The sequence below is a fragment of the Zonotrichia leucophrys genome, chromosome Z (assembly GCF_028769735.1).
Source record: "Zonotrichia leucophrys gambelii isolate GWCS_2022_RI chromosome Z, RI_Zleu_2.0, whole genome shotgun sequence".
In the NCBI taxonomy this organism is placed as follows: domain Eukaryota; kingdom Metazoa; phylum Chordata; class Aves; order Passeriformes; family Passerellidae; genus Zonotrichia; species Zonotrichia leucophrys.
Window position 1 is genome coordinate 48,316,645 of NC_088200.1, and position 20,422 is coordinate 48,337,066.

The window sequence follows — 20,422 nt, forward strand, 5'->3', positions numbered from 1 at the left end:
CAAAACTACTTCAGGCAAGGGCTGGACTGGAAAACTTTGTTTAATTGACAGAAAATAGCAGGAGAATGGAGATGTGAAACACTGCTAGAAAATTAAAAGAATAATTAATTTTATTGAAAACTCCATATATTGGGCTTGAAAATAAACCCTATATTAATCTTGAAAATGAATATGTAATGTTTTTCTTGAATGAAGAGCAAAATCAAGGTAAATTTGCTTTAGCTTCAAATAAGGGACTTGCATGGGGACTGCCAAAAAAAAACCCAAACCAACCAACCAATCAAACAAACAAAAACAAACAAACAAATACATATCCAAAGCTCACAGAAGTTCAGCCAGGGCAATTGATTGGGCAACAGGCAACTCTTACAGGCACAAGAGATGCCAAAGGACCTAGGGCATAATGTGTGTTTCCATCGTCATGCCCTGAGGCCAACACTGCTTTCTCATGGTTTCAAGAACTTTTATATCAAGAATATTGACATTGTTCTGCCGTAGCAAAAGAGCTGCTTCTCTGTATTTTTGCCAAAATCAGAGCACCAATGTTATTTAGTGTTATTTTTGCCAAAATCAGAGCACCAATGTTAATGAGGAAGAAACAAGGTACATCACTATCACAAACATTTATCTGGTCCAGAAAAGGTAGTCACATACACTGGAGCAGAATCACCAGTTCAGAATATGATTCTGAACTGGCAAATTTCCAAATTATCACTGCTGTATGTTGGAACTTATCCATAGTCTCTACATCAGCTGAACATCTGGCCATAAAATCTGCATATATTGATGGATGCATGAGCCACCACATTCTCACAGAAAACTGGTTCACAACCAATGGGAAAAAATCTTAGCTTTTATCAATATATGATAATATAAAAGGATTTCGTTTACAAATTTACTAATCTTCACACAAGATATTTAGTTAATAATATTTCTGCTGAATTAAATGTATAAAAATGTATATATTCTCTTCACATTATTATTCATTTCTGTCAAATTTTTGTTTAGTACATAAATGCAGCTCTACTAGTAAAAGCATGATGCCATTTAACTCAGCACTTAGTCTCTGAAAATGGTCTGAAACAAGCACTTAGAGAAAGAACAAGAGCAGTAGCTCCCATTGTGCTCAATGGGCTGCCAGGCTATATTAAAATTCATTTTAAATCTTTGTAGGTTTTAAACAATTTGTCCAAACTCCAATTTTTAACACTTCTTTCAAATTCATGACAGCTACAATGAATTTTATTACTGCCTATGGTTTTCTAAAAATTAATTCTCAATGCCTGTGACTTTACACTTAGTTTACTTTAGAGTGTCTCAGTTCTCAGAATTACAGGCCAACTTTTCCCTGATCACCTTCTCCAAGTTATTTTACAACATATTATTCTCTCTCATTCCCTTTTGCTTACTCTCTGACTCTCTCTTATTCATTCTCTCTCACTCACCTCTTTTCCTAGACATATTATTTTTTACTCCAGCTCTGGATGAAATCCATTTCTATTAGATATAATTCTCACAGCTTTCTTTGCTCCTTTTCCAGTTCAATTATTTTGAATTTACATGACCTGAACAGCCCACAGCAAGCAGCATTGCAGCAAAAGTTCATGCAAATGCAATAAATTTTATGATAACTGTGCCCTGGAGCAGAGGTTCGTATGCATGGATAAGGATTAAGATTTTTATTAACTTATAGCTCAGTTACTCTGGGGTTCTGCCCATAATACTTCTGTTCTACTCCTTCACAGAGACTGGAGTTCTCCCAGGCTGGTCTCTACTCCTAACTGTATGTAGTATTGCAAGTCCTTAAAAACAAAACTTCATTAAACTGAGGTTGCAAGTTGTCTAATGTGTCTTTCTTCCAACCTCCACCACTTTCATGTGGGACTAGGTACACATTTTTGGAAACATGTATCAAATAGCTGCTCTTGCTAAAGCAGAGATCAGCTGCACTCAAGATTTGATGACCCTTTCCCAAGGTCCCTCTGATGAGGAAATGCTGTACATTTTGTATATAGCTCCCATTAAAAACAGAACCATTACTTCATGATAAAGAAATTAATTACTAATGGACCAGAGATGAATTTCCTTTCCTAGTAAATACTGGCACAATGCTAAACTACTTAGGTTGTAAGATTAAACAAATATTCTGCCCAGGTCAATTGTAAGTGATACACTTTGGTGTACAAATGAGTCTCCTCACCACCCTTACTAGTAAAATAAATTAAATAAAATCTGATTTTAAAAAAAACCTATATGTGTGTCACCCAATTTTCATCATATTTAAGCTTGAAAGCAAAATGAGAATTTTATCTGCAATAGTTCTTTAGGAAGGAATTAGCAGGCATGCCGACAAATCCATAGTGCCCAGTGTCACCCTCCTATCAAAGCAGCAAACCAGGCTCTATGCTCTGGGAAAGTCAGAAAATTCCAGTGTACTCAAAGCTACCACTCAGGATCAGCTGCATAGAGGGAGTGTACCCACAGAGTAGTTCCACTAATTTGAAAGCTTTATTTTGATACAAGCACAGGGCTAAAACCACTGCACTGCTCTGCTACTCCCAGACAGCCCTGCAGTACACCCACATGACAAAGCATCTTAATGCTTAAGGGTGATTATGATTTCAGACATCTCCACAGTGATAGCTAAGACTTCACAATTGCTTCAAGGTCCTACAAAGCCTTTTCATGACATTTCCAACCTACACCATGGGTAGCTCCAAGGTATTTCTGTCTAACTACCATGCCAAACTTCCACACTCAAAAAACAAAATCCCAAGCATTGGGCCCAGATTGATGGACTGGGAGTGAAAAAAGAAAAAAAAAAGGAGAGAAGCATTTCCAAGTTTAAATCATTGCTCAGTTTGCTGAGGTGCCCTTCTGAAGGGACTTAAAGCCTATCTTTTACCACACTAGAATTTTTCAGCTGAATCTCCCCTTGCACTCAAGAACAACAGCCTCTTTCAATAAGAAATCCACTCTAGAGAAGATGCTGAACAGCAGCTTCCCTCTGTCATCCTATTCTCATCTTGTATCAGTCCAAAAACGAAGATGCTACACAATAAACCCAGAGAATTAGCCATTCTGCATTTCCACAAGCGTGGGAGGGTGACAATTGGCCTCAATATGGTATCGAGTATATGGAAAGGTACAAGGAATAGTTCCTTCAGCAGGAGAATCAGTAACAGCTGGTCCAGGCATGGTTTCTATTTGAAACTGTTAAAAAGCACAAGCTCCAAAATGATTGTTCCTGTGTTCTTACAGTGTATCTTACAATGTCTCAATGTCTCTTTATTCTCTTGAGATCTCCTGGGCTGGGTTTGGTCTTCAGTGTTTTCCTCAGTAAGAAAAATAACAGGGTTCTATCCACCAATGTGGCAGCTTATCTTCATGAACCCATAGAGGAACTTAATAATGAGAACTATATAGAATCATAAAACCATCAAAGCTGGAAGACACCTTTAACACCATCCAGTCCCCTCTTTCACCCAGCACTAGCAATATAACCCTTAAATCACTAAACCATAAACCCAGCAACAGATCCAGACTCCTCTTCAGCACTGCCAAGGATGGTGACTCTATCACCTCCCAGCGAAAGATATTTCCTGACCACCCTAACAGTGAAAAAAATTCCCTAATAACTAATCTGAATTTCCCCTGTCTCATCTTAAGGCCATTTCCCCTGGTCCTCTCCCTGCTGGCACAGTAGAGGAAACCAGCCCCCAGCTCACTACACGCTCCTTTCAGGGAACTGTGGAGCGATGAAGTTGCCCTTGAGCCTCCTCTCCTCCAGACTAAACAAACCCAGATCCCCCAGCCATTCCTCATAAGACAGGTTTTCTAGTCCTTTCATGAGCCTTGTTGCTCTTCTCTAGACACTCTCCAGCACCTCAAAGTCCTTTTTAAAGTGAGGGGCCCAGAAATGAATACAGGACTCAAGGTGCGGCCTCACCAGTGCCAAGTTCAGATGGATGATCTCTGCCCTGGTCAAATTTGACCAAAAGTAGCTTTAAATGTTACTACAGTTTAGAGTCAGAGAGAAAGGCAATATGATCCCACATAACTGTCTCAGAAATCCACATGAGAAAGTTAACAGTTAATATATGAACACTAGGAACTCCTTTGTTCTCACTATCATTAGACATAAAACAGCATACCACAATTTACTGCATAAAATTAATACACCACTGACATTTTTGAATCTCACTAAGGCAAAGTTTCCCCAAAAGACTATCCAAATGCAACACTAAAAGGTACAACACGGTGGAGAACCTACGGATTTTAACTCCTAGTTCAATTTGATTTTATTGTCACTGCTACTCTCCCATAGATATAAAAGAAAATACAATGCTACTTCTGTTAAGAATGTCATCCAGAGTTTGTCTGGACTAGAATATGGAAAACTATAAAAAATTTTTTAAAGTTTATATATGCTCAAAAAAGTTTAAGTATGTCCAAAATATACACACATGTTTGTTCATGTAGGAGGAAAGGATTATTATAAAAGTGGAGTTGGGGAAGGAAGAAATATATATTATTACTTATTTGAAAAATAACCTATAAAAACACCAGCTGTTTTCCTGTATTTCAAAGTTTTTTTTGACATAATTAGCTCAATTTTCTACATTTTTTCACAGTCAGAAATTCTGAATGTTCTAAACAGAAACCTTGAAACATTTAATTTTAAACATCTGAAATATTGAAGTAATTCATTTTTTAACTTCTCAAACTCAATCAAACATTTTCATACTCCTAAGTCAAAATACTACATTTTGGTAGCATACTCTACATTTAGAAGATATTTTGGATTAATTAAAGCTGGTATTTTTGGCTGCTTGAGCTCCCTCATTATAAAACAAAAGGACTGCAAATTAGCTTTCAGAGCAACTATGGAACCTTTGCACAAAAAAAATTAAATCTTAATAAAATGGAGGCAAGCATGACTGCTAGACTAAATGCCAGTGGCATAAATCTGCATAATATTTCATATATATGTATGTGTGTGCGTACACTGTATAATAATATACTATTATTTTGTATATCACTATTCAAAAAAATCAACCAAGAATAATTCACTAAAAGCCAGAATTAAATGCATTATTTTGGCAGTTTCATTTGGAACCAGTGATATAGTCCATTCTGTGCAAGCACAGAGACTATGCAGTCAAATATAAAATTCTGCAACATAAGAAATGCTACAACAGAGGCATTCAGCATTTCCAAGAAATTCAGCAAAGCAACACCCATTGTGTGCTATGTACATCAGAATCAACAATAATCCTCCTGAAAAAGAGTTATGCTTTCTTGTTTCAGCTCCTATTACATGTTGTTTGAAAGAACAGTCAGAAGATGGTGCCTAGTCTCTGTCTTTGACTATATTTAATATAAACTCCTTCCATAAAATTATAGAGAATTCTCCCAAAATTATTGACCAACCTGGTGAAAGATTTTTCCCCACTGCCTCCATTAGGACTGTCTCAGACAGTGCGGCTGTCACCACTGTAAGAACCACCTCCCTTGCTTAAACATTTTTTTTCTTTCTATTTTACACTCATGTATGTATAACCCCATCTTCCTAGCCTTTGATTCCTGCACTAAAAGGGTGTGTTCTTCTTAGAAGCATCTCAGAAACAAGCTCTCCACTCTTTTATGCTTCTAATACATCTTCTCCCCTCCTTCCGTCTTCAGTTAAGTTGATCTTTCCTGAATACAGATATCTAGATCAGAGCAGCTGAGGTCTCATTAGAGCCTAATGATATTAATACCTTCCCGCAAATAGAGTCCTAAGAGGCAAACAAAGTGTCTGTTACCATAGCCACGCCATGCACTAAAACCAGACTAGTCGATAGTCACTTTATTCATTTTCCCACATCCCTTTATTTGTCTCTGGGACACTGAAGTACATTGTCACACACATTATCAACTAGCATGACAGCATGAACTATCGCTGCCGTCAAAGTAGTTGTGCTTGGCCAAACCACAAGGTTTACATTCAGAAAGCAGTTGTTGCTGAAATCCACCTACTGGTCTTTGCTGGGCTACTGTTTGTGTTCTGTGACACATCTCACCAAGCCCTAATAATTTACTGTGGAAAATGCGTGTCTCTTTCTCTTCATTGGGACCTGTAAGAATTCCACTAAGTCTTGCAAATTTCTTCGACCACATTACAAATACTCTTTGGAAATTTCTTCTACAGAACTATAAGTACTCATACCTGTACAGTGGCTACAGTCATATGACATTTCTCCTGTGATATTATACTTGCTATAGCTTATCTCTTTAACCACATAACTAGGCAACTACTGATGGATTTTTGTTAGATGAATTCCAGGCATGTAAACTCACAATTGCTGAAATAAAAACAGTGAGGAAAACTGTTACTGCCACATACCTCATAAATTCAAAACTCTAATTTCCATAGATTTTTAGTGAGCTGTCCTGGTTTTGGCCAGGACAGAGTTAACTTTTTGCAGTAACCATGAGGTGGCAAAGCCTGGAGCTATGTGGGAGTGTCTGGGTTATCATATATTCACATCATTGCTGGGGTGCACAAGTAAGGAATTCTTGGACTTCCAGAAAGCTGTTTGTGACAATATAAGGTACTGAATATAAAAATAGAATTGTTACATAAAAGAATGTACACTGCTTTCAACTCATCAATGAAGCATTTAAGTCTGTACAAAGAAGGGTCCTTTATAAATCTTGTCCTAATTCATGACAGAATTTAAAATAAAGAAATAGAGAGACGTTATTGATGTGCTTGAAAACATGAGAGCAATTGTGAATCAGCATTTAAAAACACATTCATGGAAATTCAAGTTTTGTATGACTGTTTAACAAAATCCAGCTGAAGACAGGACCAGTTGGTAGTGGTCCAGACTACAGAGTATAGCAACAGTATTCTCTAGTTGTGGGATGAAAAGGAAAATGAAAACACAAATTTTTTAGGTAAGAACATATTTTTCTTTTTCAAATTGTCTTGTGCTGCTAAGCAATGAAAAAATTTAGCTTCTGTAGAATCTTCCTACTATACTTAGCTATACTACGAGATGTAAAATAGCAACTGTATAGCCATGATGGATAAGACAGTGCAGCAAATTTAGCTAACAATATAGCTAACAGCTCTTTGAAATGCAGGAACCACATACCGTATGATATAATGGGCACCACAATCACTTCCAGGTTTTGGAGTTCTTTTCTGAAGTATCACTGTTTTAAAGTATTTTGACAAAAATTTGGTTTTATTTAAAAGACCCTCTTTACTTCCGTTAGGTAAAATAACTTTTCTGTAGCTTTTTTGAGTGACTGTCAGAGAAACACCCAACAGAAGTAAGTATTTATTGAGTTTTACTTAATTATAACCCAATTATGAGCCCAACCTAATCTCCCTATCAATTCCAAACAGGTGAATACCTCTACAACTTTTATGATTGTGAAGAATTAAGAACACTGGTGAAAATAACTGCTAATTGTTTTCACTTTAAAAGGGGGATGCAATGGAAACTATTTGGTGTAGCTTTGCAAAGCTTTTGCAATTCTATAAGATTGAGCTGATGGTGATAGCCCAACTCCTGTGATTTTTGACAAAACTAATTAAGGTGTAGTAAGTGGTATCCAACCAAATTATTATTTTTTTTTGTTTTCAATCACAGAAGCTTCAAACTGGTAATTGCTTCCAGAGATTAAATTAAAATTTAATTTTTAAATTAAAATTTAATTTTTAAATTAAAAACCCAAGATATTTAAAGTCACATATCTAAGTCTTAATACTGAGACCAGCAGGACAACATGGTGAAGACGCAGTTCCGAATTGCAGTACCTCAGGACTTCTGCTTCCTGTGTTCACCATTTACTCCTACTCTCATACAATAAAAGTCCTCTGAAGCCATGTGGGGGTAGCAGCAGAAAATCACCTATAAAATACAACCTGCAGAACCGCCTAACACCTAGGAAGGATGTCTAATTGCTGAACACAAAAATGTCTACAGCACAGGCCTGAGAACTTTATTGCAGAAATGTAAAGATGCTTATAGGGAGGACCAGCCTGAAGAACCCCCCAAAGCTTGACAAATCACATCTGTTTTCTGTATTATAGACTTAAGTCCATGTATCCTGTGATGGGTGAAACAGAATGACTGGATAGGATTTCTTCTTACATATTCCAAAAATCATACACTAAGAGAAAACTAAAAATCCCAAATTCCAGCACACAGTCAGAGCCTAGAGCTGCTCTGTGCTGACTCAGAGTCATGCCTATAGATTCTTTTCTAGTTTAAGTGACGAGAACTACACAAATCAGAATATATAATAATATAGTAATAGCATGATAATAAATACATTAAGTGAAGGGGAAATTAATTTAATAATGCCCCTTTAGGAACCTTTACAGATTACAGCCTGAGTACAAATCCTCAGAGATACACAACTTTGCATCAGAACACACATTCTTACTAAAAAAAACTTCAATTAACTTTACTTTAAAACAAATTTAGTCAGAGATTATATACATACCCTCTGCTTCTCAGGGTCAACATATCGAATGCCAAAATAGTCTTTTTCCAGCAAGCTGTAATAGTTGCAGATGTGATCGATAAGAAACTGACCCTTGGTTTCCCTCTGTAAAAAGATAAAGAAATTATACATTATGTGAATCTGCTGTCTACAAATCTATGCAAAGTGTCAGGGAAAATGATATGTGAAATTTGCTGTTATTCAGATGAGGACAAGGACTTAACTGTTTATCGTCTCTATAAGACTCAAGAGAGTAATGATCAATACACTCCCTGCACACTCATAGATTGGTTAAGAAAATATCATTACTACTCCTACCTCAGGAAAACTCATGCTGCTCTAATGGCTACACATTTATGAGACTTAATGTGCTACTAGCAATCATATTTCCACAGATGCTATAATGGCATAACATTTATATACAGAATTTCAAAACCCTTTGTGGTTTTTTTATCCTCTCAAATTTGAAAGCAGATCTGAATGTGAGTACTCTATTGGATGTTTACATAGTGCCCATAGCAAAAGACGTCTGATCACTAATTCCCTCCATTAAGTCAAAGTTACAGTATAAAGAACAAATGCCCAAATGACTGAAAGAGAAGTTTTCATCTTTGTGTTGTCACTGGGTAACCACAGCCAAATCTTACTGTTACACATGATATTTAGCTAACAATCTCATTCTTTCTTTCTGTTTTCTTCCATCTCAAGAGTGTGAGTTTATTCTCATTTATCTGACGCCTAATATGGAGATCCTACACGAGTTTTCACATTTCCTCTGATCCAGCTAATGTGAAGGTTCATGTGGGTTTTTTTCTGAAATGTGATTTGTGTCAGTATTAGCATGGGACTAAAGCTGTTTTCCTGAAATAGTCCCTTTCAAACAGACAATGGTGCTTTACTACACAGTGGTGTAGGTCTCTACATTTTTTCCCTCTATGTGTTCACCCTCATCCTGCACTGAGACTTCTCTGCTGCAGACCAGGAGTCTCTACCCTTTGCTGACATGAAACAATTTGAATTCAGCTCTTTAATATCTACTGAAGAGAAACTACACAGGACATTAAATCACTTTATAAAAAAAATATGACTTAATTGTTTTTCTCCAAACTACTTCCTGAAAACTTTAATGCTATGCCTTGTTCAAACTTTTTTTTGAGAATTTAAGAGGTACTTTAAGCTGTAAAGACCATGGCAAGCAAAATTGAAAGGACAGCATCTATATATCTCATGGTACTTTACGAGGCTGGGTATTGCTAGCATATTCACTTTGCACAGAAGTAGCTGAGCCCAAACCAGCACCATGCTCTAAAGGGCAGAGGAGGTGATAGCTTGGGCACCACCACTGTTTAGTGAGATCTACTGCTTCCCACAGGAAAAATGAGACATGCTAAAGACTGGAGAGTTAGAAAATAATACAATCTGTGAACTAAATTTTTGTTCTCTTATCTTTACAATTAATAAGGAATTCTCATGTAGATACAGTTGCTTACTTTTTGGTCTCCATCACGCAACAAACAGATAACTTAAATAAAAAACACCCTCAGTTAAGGCCCTGACAAAGACATGCATTGCCCTTCTGTATGCTGAGGCTCCTGCAGATGTAACCTTGCCTGCCATAAGAACCTCCTCTCTTCCCAAATTCACTTCCAGCCACAATGGAATTGCCAATTTCTCTACAGATTTCCTTTTCCTAGGAAGAGGAAAAGATGTGGCCATCTCTGTTTCCAATGCTACGGTGTAAGCCATCTGATTCCCCTACTCCTATCTGTCTCCACCTTTTATCCCTTATAAACTTCAGTCCGGCACTCTTCCATACTCTCCTACTTGCCTGGAGATATCTCTGCCTTGTCTGCACATGGCGCTCCCATAATTTTTTTTCGTACTTTTAAACAGCCTTTGTCGAAGGATGTTAGCACATTTTGTCTGTTCAGTTTGTGCTTATGCATCCCCATGCTTTGCACTCTGTATTGTTACCTTTTCCCATGTAACCTAGATGCTACAGGTTTCCTTCCAGCCTCAAGACATTAAAGAATCAACTTGTTTACTGTTAAGAGTGGTTACATTCACTGACATCTCTTGGGGCTGTACCCAGTTACAAGTATGGGCATCCTGGAGACAACATAGAGAACGCTTTCCTCAAAAGGAAAAGTCCTATCCAAGTCTGAAAAATACAAAAGGAAAGCTGTGAGTCTCCCTGTGGCTAACAAAAAAAAACCCTCATCCATTAATGCAGCCATATTTCAATTAACTGCTTTCTAACTTAAAACCTTGTAAGTGTCTGGAAAGTTTTGTGACTATGAGAGACCATCAAAATATTGACAAATTTGCACAGTGACATTTCATCACAAAGGCAGTAGGGGCAATTATAAACACAGATGTGACATTTAAGTTGCATACAGTTTTCAACTAATCTACAGCAAATTAAATTGGACTGGGAAATAACAGCTATTAGATGACTCAGGTACAATCAAACATGAAAACAGATTTTACTGGCAACTGTGTACAAATGAAATCCATTTTTTAAAACACTGGAAATGGGGAAGCCAGACTATCCATATTTTCATCTGACAAATTTAGAGGGTGTCACTGTGTTCTGGCTTGGCTATATGATGCTTGCATGCGCTAAACCAGGACACACTGGAAGAACAGTCAGTAATACAATCTTCTACAACAAACTACTAGGGCTTCACATTCTAATCTATGAATTTTAAAATTTGCTTTTCTTCAGTCACCTAAATAATCACAAATTTCTGATCTCCTGAAGAAACCAATAAAAGCCTACAGCACACATAATGTTTATAAATCCAGTGACGCCGTTCTGTTTCTAAAAGGAATTGATGTCCTAGTTTTCTTCCTTGGAAAATAGATGATGGAAACAAACCAAACTAAAAAGAGCAAAAAGCCTCCAAGCTAGATTCATGCTCTAGCAATCTTTAAGCCTCCCATCGATAAATAGAAGGGACTAGTTAATAATTCAGCCTTGGTTAATATACCCCCTTCAGTTCATTACATTTAAAAAAAAAATTCAAGATGCACAAAAGTCGGGTAATTCAGCACAGGCATAATGTAGTGAGAGTCATCATATGAAATTGTAAATGTTCCACTATTAAAGCCTTCTAGACACCTGAAATTTTGAAAAAAATAAAGATATCTTAATTGATACACAGAGGAAAATACTTGATGTGGCACATTGCACATCAAGTCCTAATTCATAATAGATTGTATGACAAGAAGGATGGACAATGGCAGTTAATTTTATTTTCTCCAAACAGCAGAATAAATAAACATTTTTTACATTTCTCTAACCATGCTTCAAATTCTTCTGAGCTTTAGAATCTAATGATCTTTTTCTACACATTACTACATATTACTGTGCTACAAAAGAATATATTAAAACACAATTTCGTTCTGATTCGTGAAAGAATCTGGATAACACAAATTAAGAACAGCAAGTCATACACAACAGAGCAGGGGAATGGATTTGGGTCAGAGAATAATGAATATAAAACATTGCCTGAAATTTCAGACAGTTGCTATACAGCTTTCCAATTAAGCGATCCTTAAAAAAAAAACAAAAACCAAAAAAAAAACCCAAAGAAACAAAAACAATCCTTAAACCCTTTTATACAAAAAAATACTTTGTAGCCATTCAGAAAAATAATTTTATATTACATTTTAGAATATTTGTCAGAACATGAAAAAATTACGTAATAAAGAAACCCATTATTTCCAATACCACTGAAGAATTTCAGCCACAAACAACAGGGATCTGAAAGTAATAGTCAAGTCATACACTTAAAATTTTCACAGCTCAAATATTTGAGAATTATACCACAGTTCACTCAGAAGTTATCCACTATCGTCCATTAAAGCCGGCAGAAGCAACAGTCAGAAAAGTCTGTAGGTGAGATATATGAAATATCCTGAATTGTAATCAATACATTGTGTTCAATTAAGTAATACTATTAAATAAGCCACTTTTTAAAGTGTATTAATTCAAATATGCCTTTCTATCTTAAATGAGAAATATTTTCATTCATATTTTTGTAACCCATGCAATGGCTTTAAACAAAGTCCTATAATGCAGATATTCCACACATTTAAAAGTTTGGAGATTTCTATAAATAATTTGAGAAATTACTTTCTGATTTATTTAGATAAATAGGCACAGACAAGATGAGTATGTTTTTCCTACGGCTGTATTTGAATATCTGACCTTAATACAACTAAAATCCCACAACAAACCCCAACACATATGTAACAGATATAATACCATGTAAATGACAAAATCCCTGAACACACAAGGTCAGTTTGCAAATAACTGTTAAACACTGCTTTTTTTAAGCTGGATCAGAAGTTTTCATTTCCATTGAAACAAATATGTATCAAACTAAACTAGCAGCTGTGACAAAAGAATTAAGCAAAACGGGATGCTCTGTGCTGCAACAAGATATGAAAAGATGCTCACACAGCGTCCTCCATTGATAGACTCAGAGGGCAACCTGAGTTTCTACCTCAGCTCTAGGAACTGAGTAACAAACTAGAGAATGCATCATTCTCCCTACCAGACACTCTTATTACAGCTTCCATTTCTGCAACTCTGCAAATTTATGACTGAGTAACCTAATTCCTTGGTAATTTCTCTGGTATACAGAAACTAACCCAAACAACAATCTTTGTAGCTCTTGCACAGTTTAACACATTATCCCCATCTCATGCTTGCTTTGATGATTTTTTTTAATTTCATCTATCTTGATGCAACTTTAAAAAGCAAGGCAGAGTGTAACTTGTTCTACCAATTTAACAATTCTCCAATGACGTAAAACAAGATCACAAAACCTTTCTGACTGCTTCATAAAACTAAAAATAAGAGGAAAACTACGTACAACATTTTAAGATCTTACATTCAGTGAAATGTTTTCCCTATTTGAATTTGCTTTACTGTGGAGTTCTGTGTTTATTTATCTGAATGTCGTCACAAGGAAGAGCAAGAATTACAAGCAGATTAAAGACAATGTTTCTGCTCTGTTATCTAACCACTGAAGTCCTGCCATCTGTGCTTATCTCTGTCAGGAAGCCAGTGACTTTACTAAGAAGTGTGCAGAGTCATAAACACATATTTATTAATACTGGGGATTTCAATCCTCATCCCATAAGTGTCTTTACTTGTGTGAACAGCTCCTAGCAGTGACCCTAGACATAAAGCTGGTCACTTAAGTGCTTGCTTAAGTCTAAAGTCATGCACTAAAAAAACCCAAAAAACCAAAAAACCAAACCAACCTAAAAACTATCAACACAATAAAGAAAGCACAATGAAATCAGCATTTCTGTCTAAATTAATGGAAATTCAGGCTCTCAGGAAAGGCAAGTGTGCTGTTTGATTTTGTATGCTTGTTTTCTTTGGTGTGCAACATATTTGAAGTTCAATAGATGTAAAAGAATGAAATGCATGTATTGAAGAACAATCACGATAGAACAGAAGAATGAAAACTAATCCAGTCAGAAAAATGGACAAAACCATTGTGCCTCTAAGGCCCAAAAAAAAAAAAAAAAAAAAAACCAAAACAAAAGCCAAAAGCATTTTTATCCACTAAAAACTGTAAAAAAGATAGTTCTGTTGACAATACGTAACAATTATAAAAAGTAACAGAGCCAAACTACATCTTTGACTGCCATGTCTCACATTTTTGACTTTTCTTTGGACATCCTCTACCAGTGATGAGATCATATTTCTTCTAGGCTTTTCATGACAGAAATTACTTGAAACACCAACAGGCACATAACTTCTATTTCATTGACAATTATTCCATAGTTCAGGATGGGGCCAGGTCTCGCACACCAGAGTTTGGCTGTGGAAGGACAACTGGGAGCAATCCCTGCTCATGCCCATTTTGATACAGCCATAATCACATTTGCATTTGTCTCCAGTGGCACAGCAAAACAGTTCACGCTGGAGTGGTATGTGCCCTGGAATGGGATTCATTTTACATCCATCCTTTGAAGTTGAATAGGGAGGAGAACTAAGGGCACAGAGAAGGAGGACAACTAGGCATGCCGGAATTTCTCAGTATCTTCTAGATAAATTTTTAAGTATTGCCTGAATAACAGAATCTGGAACAGAACCCTCATTCTGCACCAACCAAAGTCAGTGAGGTGGAACAGACTCAACTCTGACATGGAAAAACTGGGCCAGCCCTAACTCTGACAATATCCAATGCCCCCTGCAAATTTCTTACAGCTTTTTCGATTTATGGATTCACTGAGACTACAGATGACAGCAAGAACTCACAAGATAGATACAGAGACAAGTACTTTGCCATTTTTTTTTCCTTCTTTGGAAACAACAACAGGAATATATGAAAAGGTCTCACAAGAAGTCAATATTGAATAATGCCTTCAAAATACATAGAACAATAAAAGCATGCCTGTTTCACTCCTCAGCTAAAGTGGTATAACTCTTTAAAAGGAATTCCTTCCATCCATAATCAGCATCCTACAGTATTTTATACTATTTGAAAATACACTGGAAGAGTGTACTAAACTAAAGTCTAGTCTGGTATATAACATTTAACCAGAAAATTTTCTCAGTTGCAAGAGGAGTCAGTTATAATTTACTTCTTTTATTGTAGTTTAAGTCCCAAAATACAAAAGGAAACTTTTCCTGAAAGAAAACAAACAAATTGGAAATTGAAGATTTCATTTTAGAAATCAAGTATTTATTGCAGATTTTTCTTCTGTTAACAGTGAAGAATTAATTATATTTCTACAAACTTAAAATGAAGCAAAAAAAAAGGGCCAACAATTTTTAATGAAAGGCACAAAACATGACACTGCAATAAAGTCACTGACATTTACTTAATTATAAGTAAGCATAACACACATTATTTTATGTTAATTACCTCTTCCACACTTTATTTTATATGGATAACTAATATAAAAATATATGCAAAGTATATATTTTGTTCTATATACTAGTTACTATTTCTATATTAATTAAAATAATTTCTATCAATATTATCTAATTCTAGAACTTAGTGAAGGAACAATTTTTAAATCTGTCATTTAATATATTCTATTACAAAAAAAAGTATGTGAATAGATGATAGAAAACATTAGAGAACTAATGCCCATCTTATTTCATAGGGAGTTTAACAGTCAGTAGTGATAAAAAATGCTTCATGTCTGAGACAGAAATTACTCTGGTTTTAGAATTAATTTGGTAACCTGGAATGGATCTTAAAGGACATAATTTTTGCAAATATATCAGTCTTTAAACTCAAATTTCTAAGCTCTTAATTATCAATTGGGCCCTAAGCTATACATACTAATAAAGAGAACTAAAGGTAAAAGAACCCCATAAACAAGCCTTTGTTTACAGTTTCTTTTGGGGAAGAATTATACAAATATATCTTAAAAATAAAGGAGAAAGGAAAGAAAAAAGAATAATGTCTATGTTGGGAAGAAGAGAAATAAGGGAACAGCAATTTCAAGGGTATATATGTGAATGTAGCTGAGGAAGTTCTATTAATCTTCAATGAAACTTCAAGGCTAAAGGTTCAAGCATTCAAAATTTACCCAGAAATAATTGCTGCAGTGAGGTCAGAAACATACTTGTCAAATTCCTCTTATCTTGTTTGGAAAATGAGGATCATTTGAGGTTATTTATTTTTCTTTAATTTACATTATTCATTTGCAACAGATAGATAGATTTTTCCATAAGACAGCATATTTTATGCTCTCTTAAATTAGAGGTTATTGTATGAGGATAGTGATCAAATAATAACAGATGAAGAGGAAAAGGAAAAAATTACACAACAGAAAAAAATCTGGCAATGCCAGTCCCATGCAATGAAAACTATTCTAAAAGCAAAATACTATGGAAAATGAAAAGTATATTCTACTACACAGTAAAACATGAGCAGCAGCAGTGAAGACAGGTAACAGCTTTCACACAATCAGTTCTTGACCTCAGTGATATTCTGCAAGTAAATTACTCTGACCCATGGGTAAGTTATAAATAATAAAAAAGCAATACTTATAGTTTGCATACTGCAGCTTTCAAAAGTCTCCACCAGTCTGGCCGGCAAGCACTGAGGAGACCACAAATGCAATATTCATTTACAGGGCTCATGATCATTTGCTGTTGTGCACATGGGCATCACTTAGCCATTCAGGCTTTGTGTCCCTGAAGTGTGAGCCTCACAGAAGCCTTGCAGCATTAACTGCTCACTTCTGATAACAGCTTCCATTAGCACTGCATTTGTGATGCCATCTGAGACACTATTGATTTCTCAAAAGGAATTGAGTCCTTCTGTCAACAAATCTATCTTTTTATTCATTGTTCAGCAAACCTGACTCTGCTTTCTCTCTTTCATTCTTGACATCGTACCACATCTAGGAAAGTGGACCAGAGATTTCAGGAATGAGTTCTCAGTCCCCACCTATGAAGCAACATAAAAGACAAACCAGGAATTTAATAAAAAATACCTAATGTCCCCCAGTACAGGTGATGGTCAACAATCCTCCCTTGGCCTGAATTTTCTCGGTAGTTTCGAAAGACAGAAAAATCACTACATACTCAACTACAACTCCAAGTACCATTTTTTAAATATGCCTTTTCCAACAGATGCATAGGAGTCTGCCCTTATTTTACAAGAAGTGTTTTTAAAATAGAAAAGCACCAAAAATTCTTCTAGCCAAACAAGACGCCTCCCTGAGCACAGGCTAAAGGGAGACTCATCAGTGTATGATGCAGCTCACTGATGCTGCCCAGGTGAAAGCAGCCAGCCAGGGTAGTTGCAAGAATGCCCCTTTGTCATGGTTTGACCCGGAAGGAGTGGGAATTCTGGGAAGCTGTGGTCAAACCAATGAAGGTTTTGGGTTTCATACTGACACCTGGTGTAGCCAGTGGGGTTTGGACACACCTCCGAGAATACACAGGGGTTAAAAGCAGGGCACTGCCCTGGCACTTCCTCTTTGGACCTCGTTGGCCGAGGAGTTCAGACCTCTCTCCCTCGCCCGGCCCGCTGCTGCTGGGCGGGGGAGGGGCCAGCCACGTGGTAGGCCCGGGGCCTGGACAGAAATGGGGTTGAGGGGGCTTCGGGGGGGCTTCGAGGATGGAAGGGTGGAAGGTCCCAGAGAGTCAGCCCTCGAGCAGCCAGCCCCCTCTTCCCCCCTTTCCCCCCCAGGAGAGCAGCCAGCGAGAGGGGGGAGGAAGACTGCCCGGCCGCAGCGGCAGCGTGTGGGCAGCGTGCGTGGGAGCCGTTCCCGTGGGAGCCGCTCCGGGACCGACAGACAGAGACTGAAAACTTTTAACCCTTTCTTGCATGATTGGGGCCTTGCAGAAAATGCTAATCCTCCTCGAAGCTGAATAAGAAGGGAGATGAGAGATAAGGACTTTGGCCCGGAGATTGTGGAGATGATTGGATGGGGAGAGATGATTTGGAGTGGCCTTTTGGCTGGACTTTTCTTGTAGCCATGGACTCAGTTGTTCCTGTGACACAGACTGCATTTAGGGGGAGGCAGTGCCTCAAAACCAGGAGGGTTCATTTGTGAGGACCCCCCGGCCCCAGGGGGTTGGAAATATATGGGGGGGACAGTTGTCCCAAAAGCAGAGACTGTGCCTTTTTGGAGTGAGACAAGGCATCCTTGAAAGACCACCCTAAAAGCAGCTCTGGCCATGTCTCGGTGGTGAGAGCACTGAGCATGGAAGGAACATGTCACAAGCGGCAAATGGACTTTCCGGGCGGTGCCGAAGTGACAAGGAAGCATCCGGGATTTCAGTGTGTTTCCAGAAGCCTATGGAACAAGAAGGACTCTTTTTCCTCTTCATGAACTGATGTTTGAGTATACTAAAGTGTCGTGCCGGGCTGGGCAGTTGTTTCGAGAGAATGTATTGGATTGGGAAAGTCAGGTGGTGGGGGAGGAGGAAAAGTGGTTTTTGTAAGGTTTTCAATTTTTTTTTTCTTTTCCTTATAGTCTTTCCTATTTTTTCCTGTAGTTTTAGGTAATAAAGTGTTATTTATGTTTAAGTTGGAGCCTGTTTTGCTTATTCCTGGTCACATCTCACAGCAGACACCAGGGTGAGGCATTTTCATGGGGGCACTGGCTCTGTGCCAGGCTCAAACCATGACACCCTTCAGGAGCACATTTCCAATCTCAGCTGCACATACTGAACCCCAACCATGGTAAGGGTCATGTGGGAACAAACACCCCTTTGCCTCCACACCAAGTGGGAGAAAAGGGTGGCTTGAAAGAAGCTGTTAGTAGAGTAGGGGAACCCCTGCAAGCCCTGAGTGGCCCCTCAGCTGATCCTCACATGTTCATCACCTCGGACGAGGAAACACATCTCGAATGTCTGCAAGCACGACACAGGATGTGCATGCACTGCTGGGAGGAATGGAGGAAGAAATGTAAGACCATGGAACACAGTCCCTAGAGAGGATGAAGTAATGCCCATTTGAAAGGCTATTAGGCTGATGTGAAAGGCTAAGAGCTCACATAATGAACAGAATATACAACTAGATATCGCAGAAATTTGATCCATCACTCTGTGGATTATTCTGGAATCACAAACCCAGCTGTATAGTCATTGATCTAGCAATATCATCTCTGGAGCACACCCAATCACAACAAGTCCTGCAACTCACAAATAATATCTCCTGACAGACAAGACCCTCAGTCATGGTGATGAAGTCACCAGCTCTCAGTGAACCAGCTGAAAATGCAACTCATACACTAATCTCATGTGATAAGGGCCTAGATAAAATTTTCAGTTAATTGAGGAATCCTCACCATGCTATGCATTTGAACTGTCAGATAGACATATGATATAATTATATCATTATGCCTCAGAGGACACTTGCCATAATACCTACTGTGCATCTTCAAAAAATGCCCATTAAAAAAAAAAAAGGTTTTATGAAAGAGGATGGGATAAACACAAAGATCTCTCGCCTTCTACTAATTTAGAATCCACCAACACACATTTTTTCAACTACTTATCCTGCTTACCTGCCTTAGGTAAGTTACTCCTTTCTATCCATCTTTGGTAATATGTCAGAGTGCTTAATCACTTTTCCTATGTGCTCTGACTGCAGAAATTTTGTAACTTCAAGGATCATGTTGGCTGATTTCCCACTCAGCACAGTGCTTCATTCCTGTACTTTCTTTCAGCAGACTGTAGGAATAATTTTACCACAAGAAATTATTTTCAAGCTGCTCAACTAGTGCTTTATAGACACATATGGTTAAATATATTTTTCTGCCAGAAATAATTACACAGTAAAGAATCTTTCATCAGTACTTTTCCCCCCTCATAATAATCCCAGTTGTTAAATGCTTGTTTTGAAGGAAAACAAACATTAAATTTGTAAGATTTGACATTCAATCTTCAAAAGAGCAAATTAATGGTGGATTGAAAGCAGTGAAGAAAGAAGTCCTCCAGAAGATTTCCTTGGACATGGTGCCTACACCAATGCACCCCAATGGTATTTAATAAAAGCCAGCTATTGGCATCAGGGGAGAAACTCATTCTCTGTGTCATATAAATTTCTGTCTCCTTGCCAAAGAAAAACTCCCCAGCTCACAATTTTTTTTGCATTTTGGGAAAGCTGGATTGATTTTTTTTCTTTCTTTCTCTCTTTCTTTCTTTCTGGAGGTCATTCAGTCCTTGAAAGACATACAAACTGCCTCATTAGCACTACCTAAAATAAAACCTCTATGGCATAGCATAGCCAGAACTACCCTTGCATTTATAATCATCACCTCACAAAATTACAACTATGGTCTTTTTTTTCCACTCTTTAAAGAAGTACTTATAAGAATACAAATAGAAAACAAGTCTTTCTGAATTTCTTTTAACTATCATCACAAAAACCTAATACACAATAGAAATTCAAATAGAGGGCTCTAC

General features: G+C 37.4%; 1 protein-coding gene across 2 annotated transcripts in view; it reads right to left on the bottom strand.

Moving 5' to 3' along the window:
* FRMD3 (FERM domain containing 3) overlaps positions 1-20,422 on the bottom strand; it is a 135,142-nt gene that overhangs the window by 66,086 nt on the left and 48,634 nt on the right. For both annotated transcript variants that reach the window (XM_064735251.1, XM_064735250.1), the window contains exon 2: positions 8,509-8,613. Coding sequence is in view for 1 of the 2 variants with exons in the window: in XM_064735250.1 (XP_064591320.1) it covers positions 8,509-8,613 (105 nt within the window). In the remaining variant the exon portion in view is untranslated. The remainder of the gene's footprint in view (positions 1-8,508; positions 8,614-20,422) is intronic.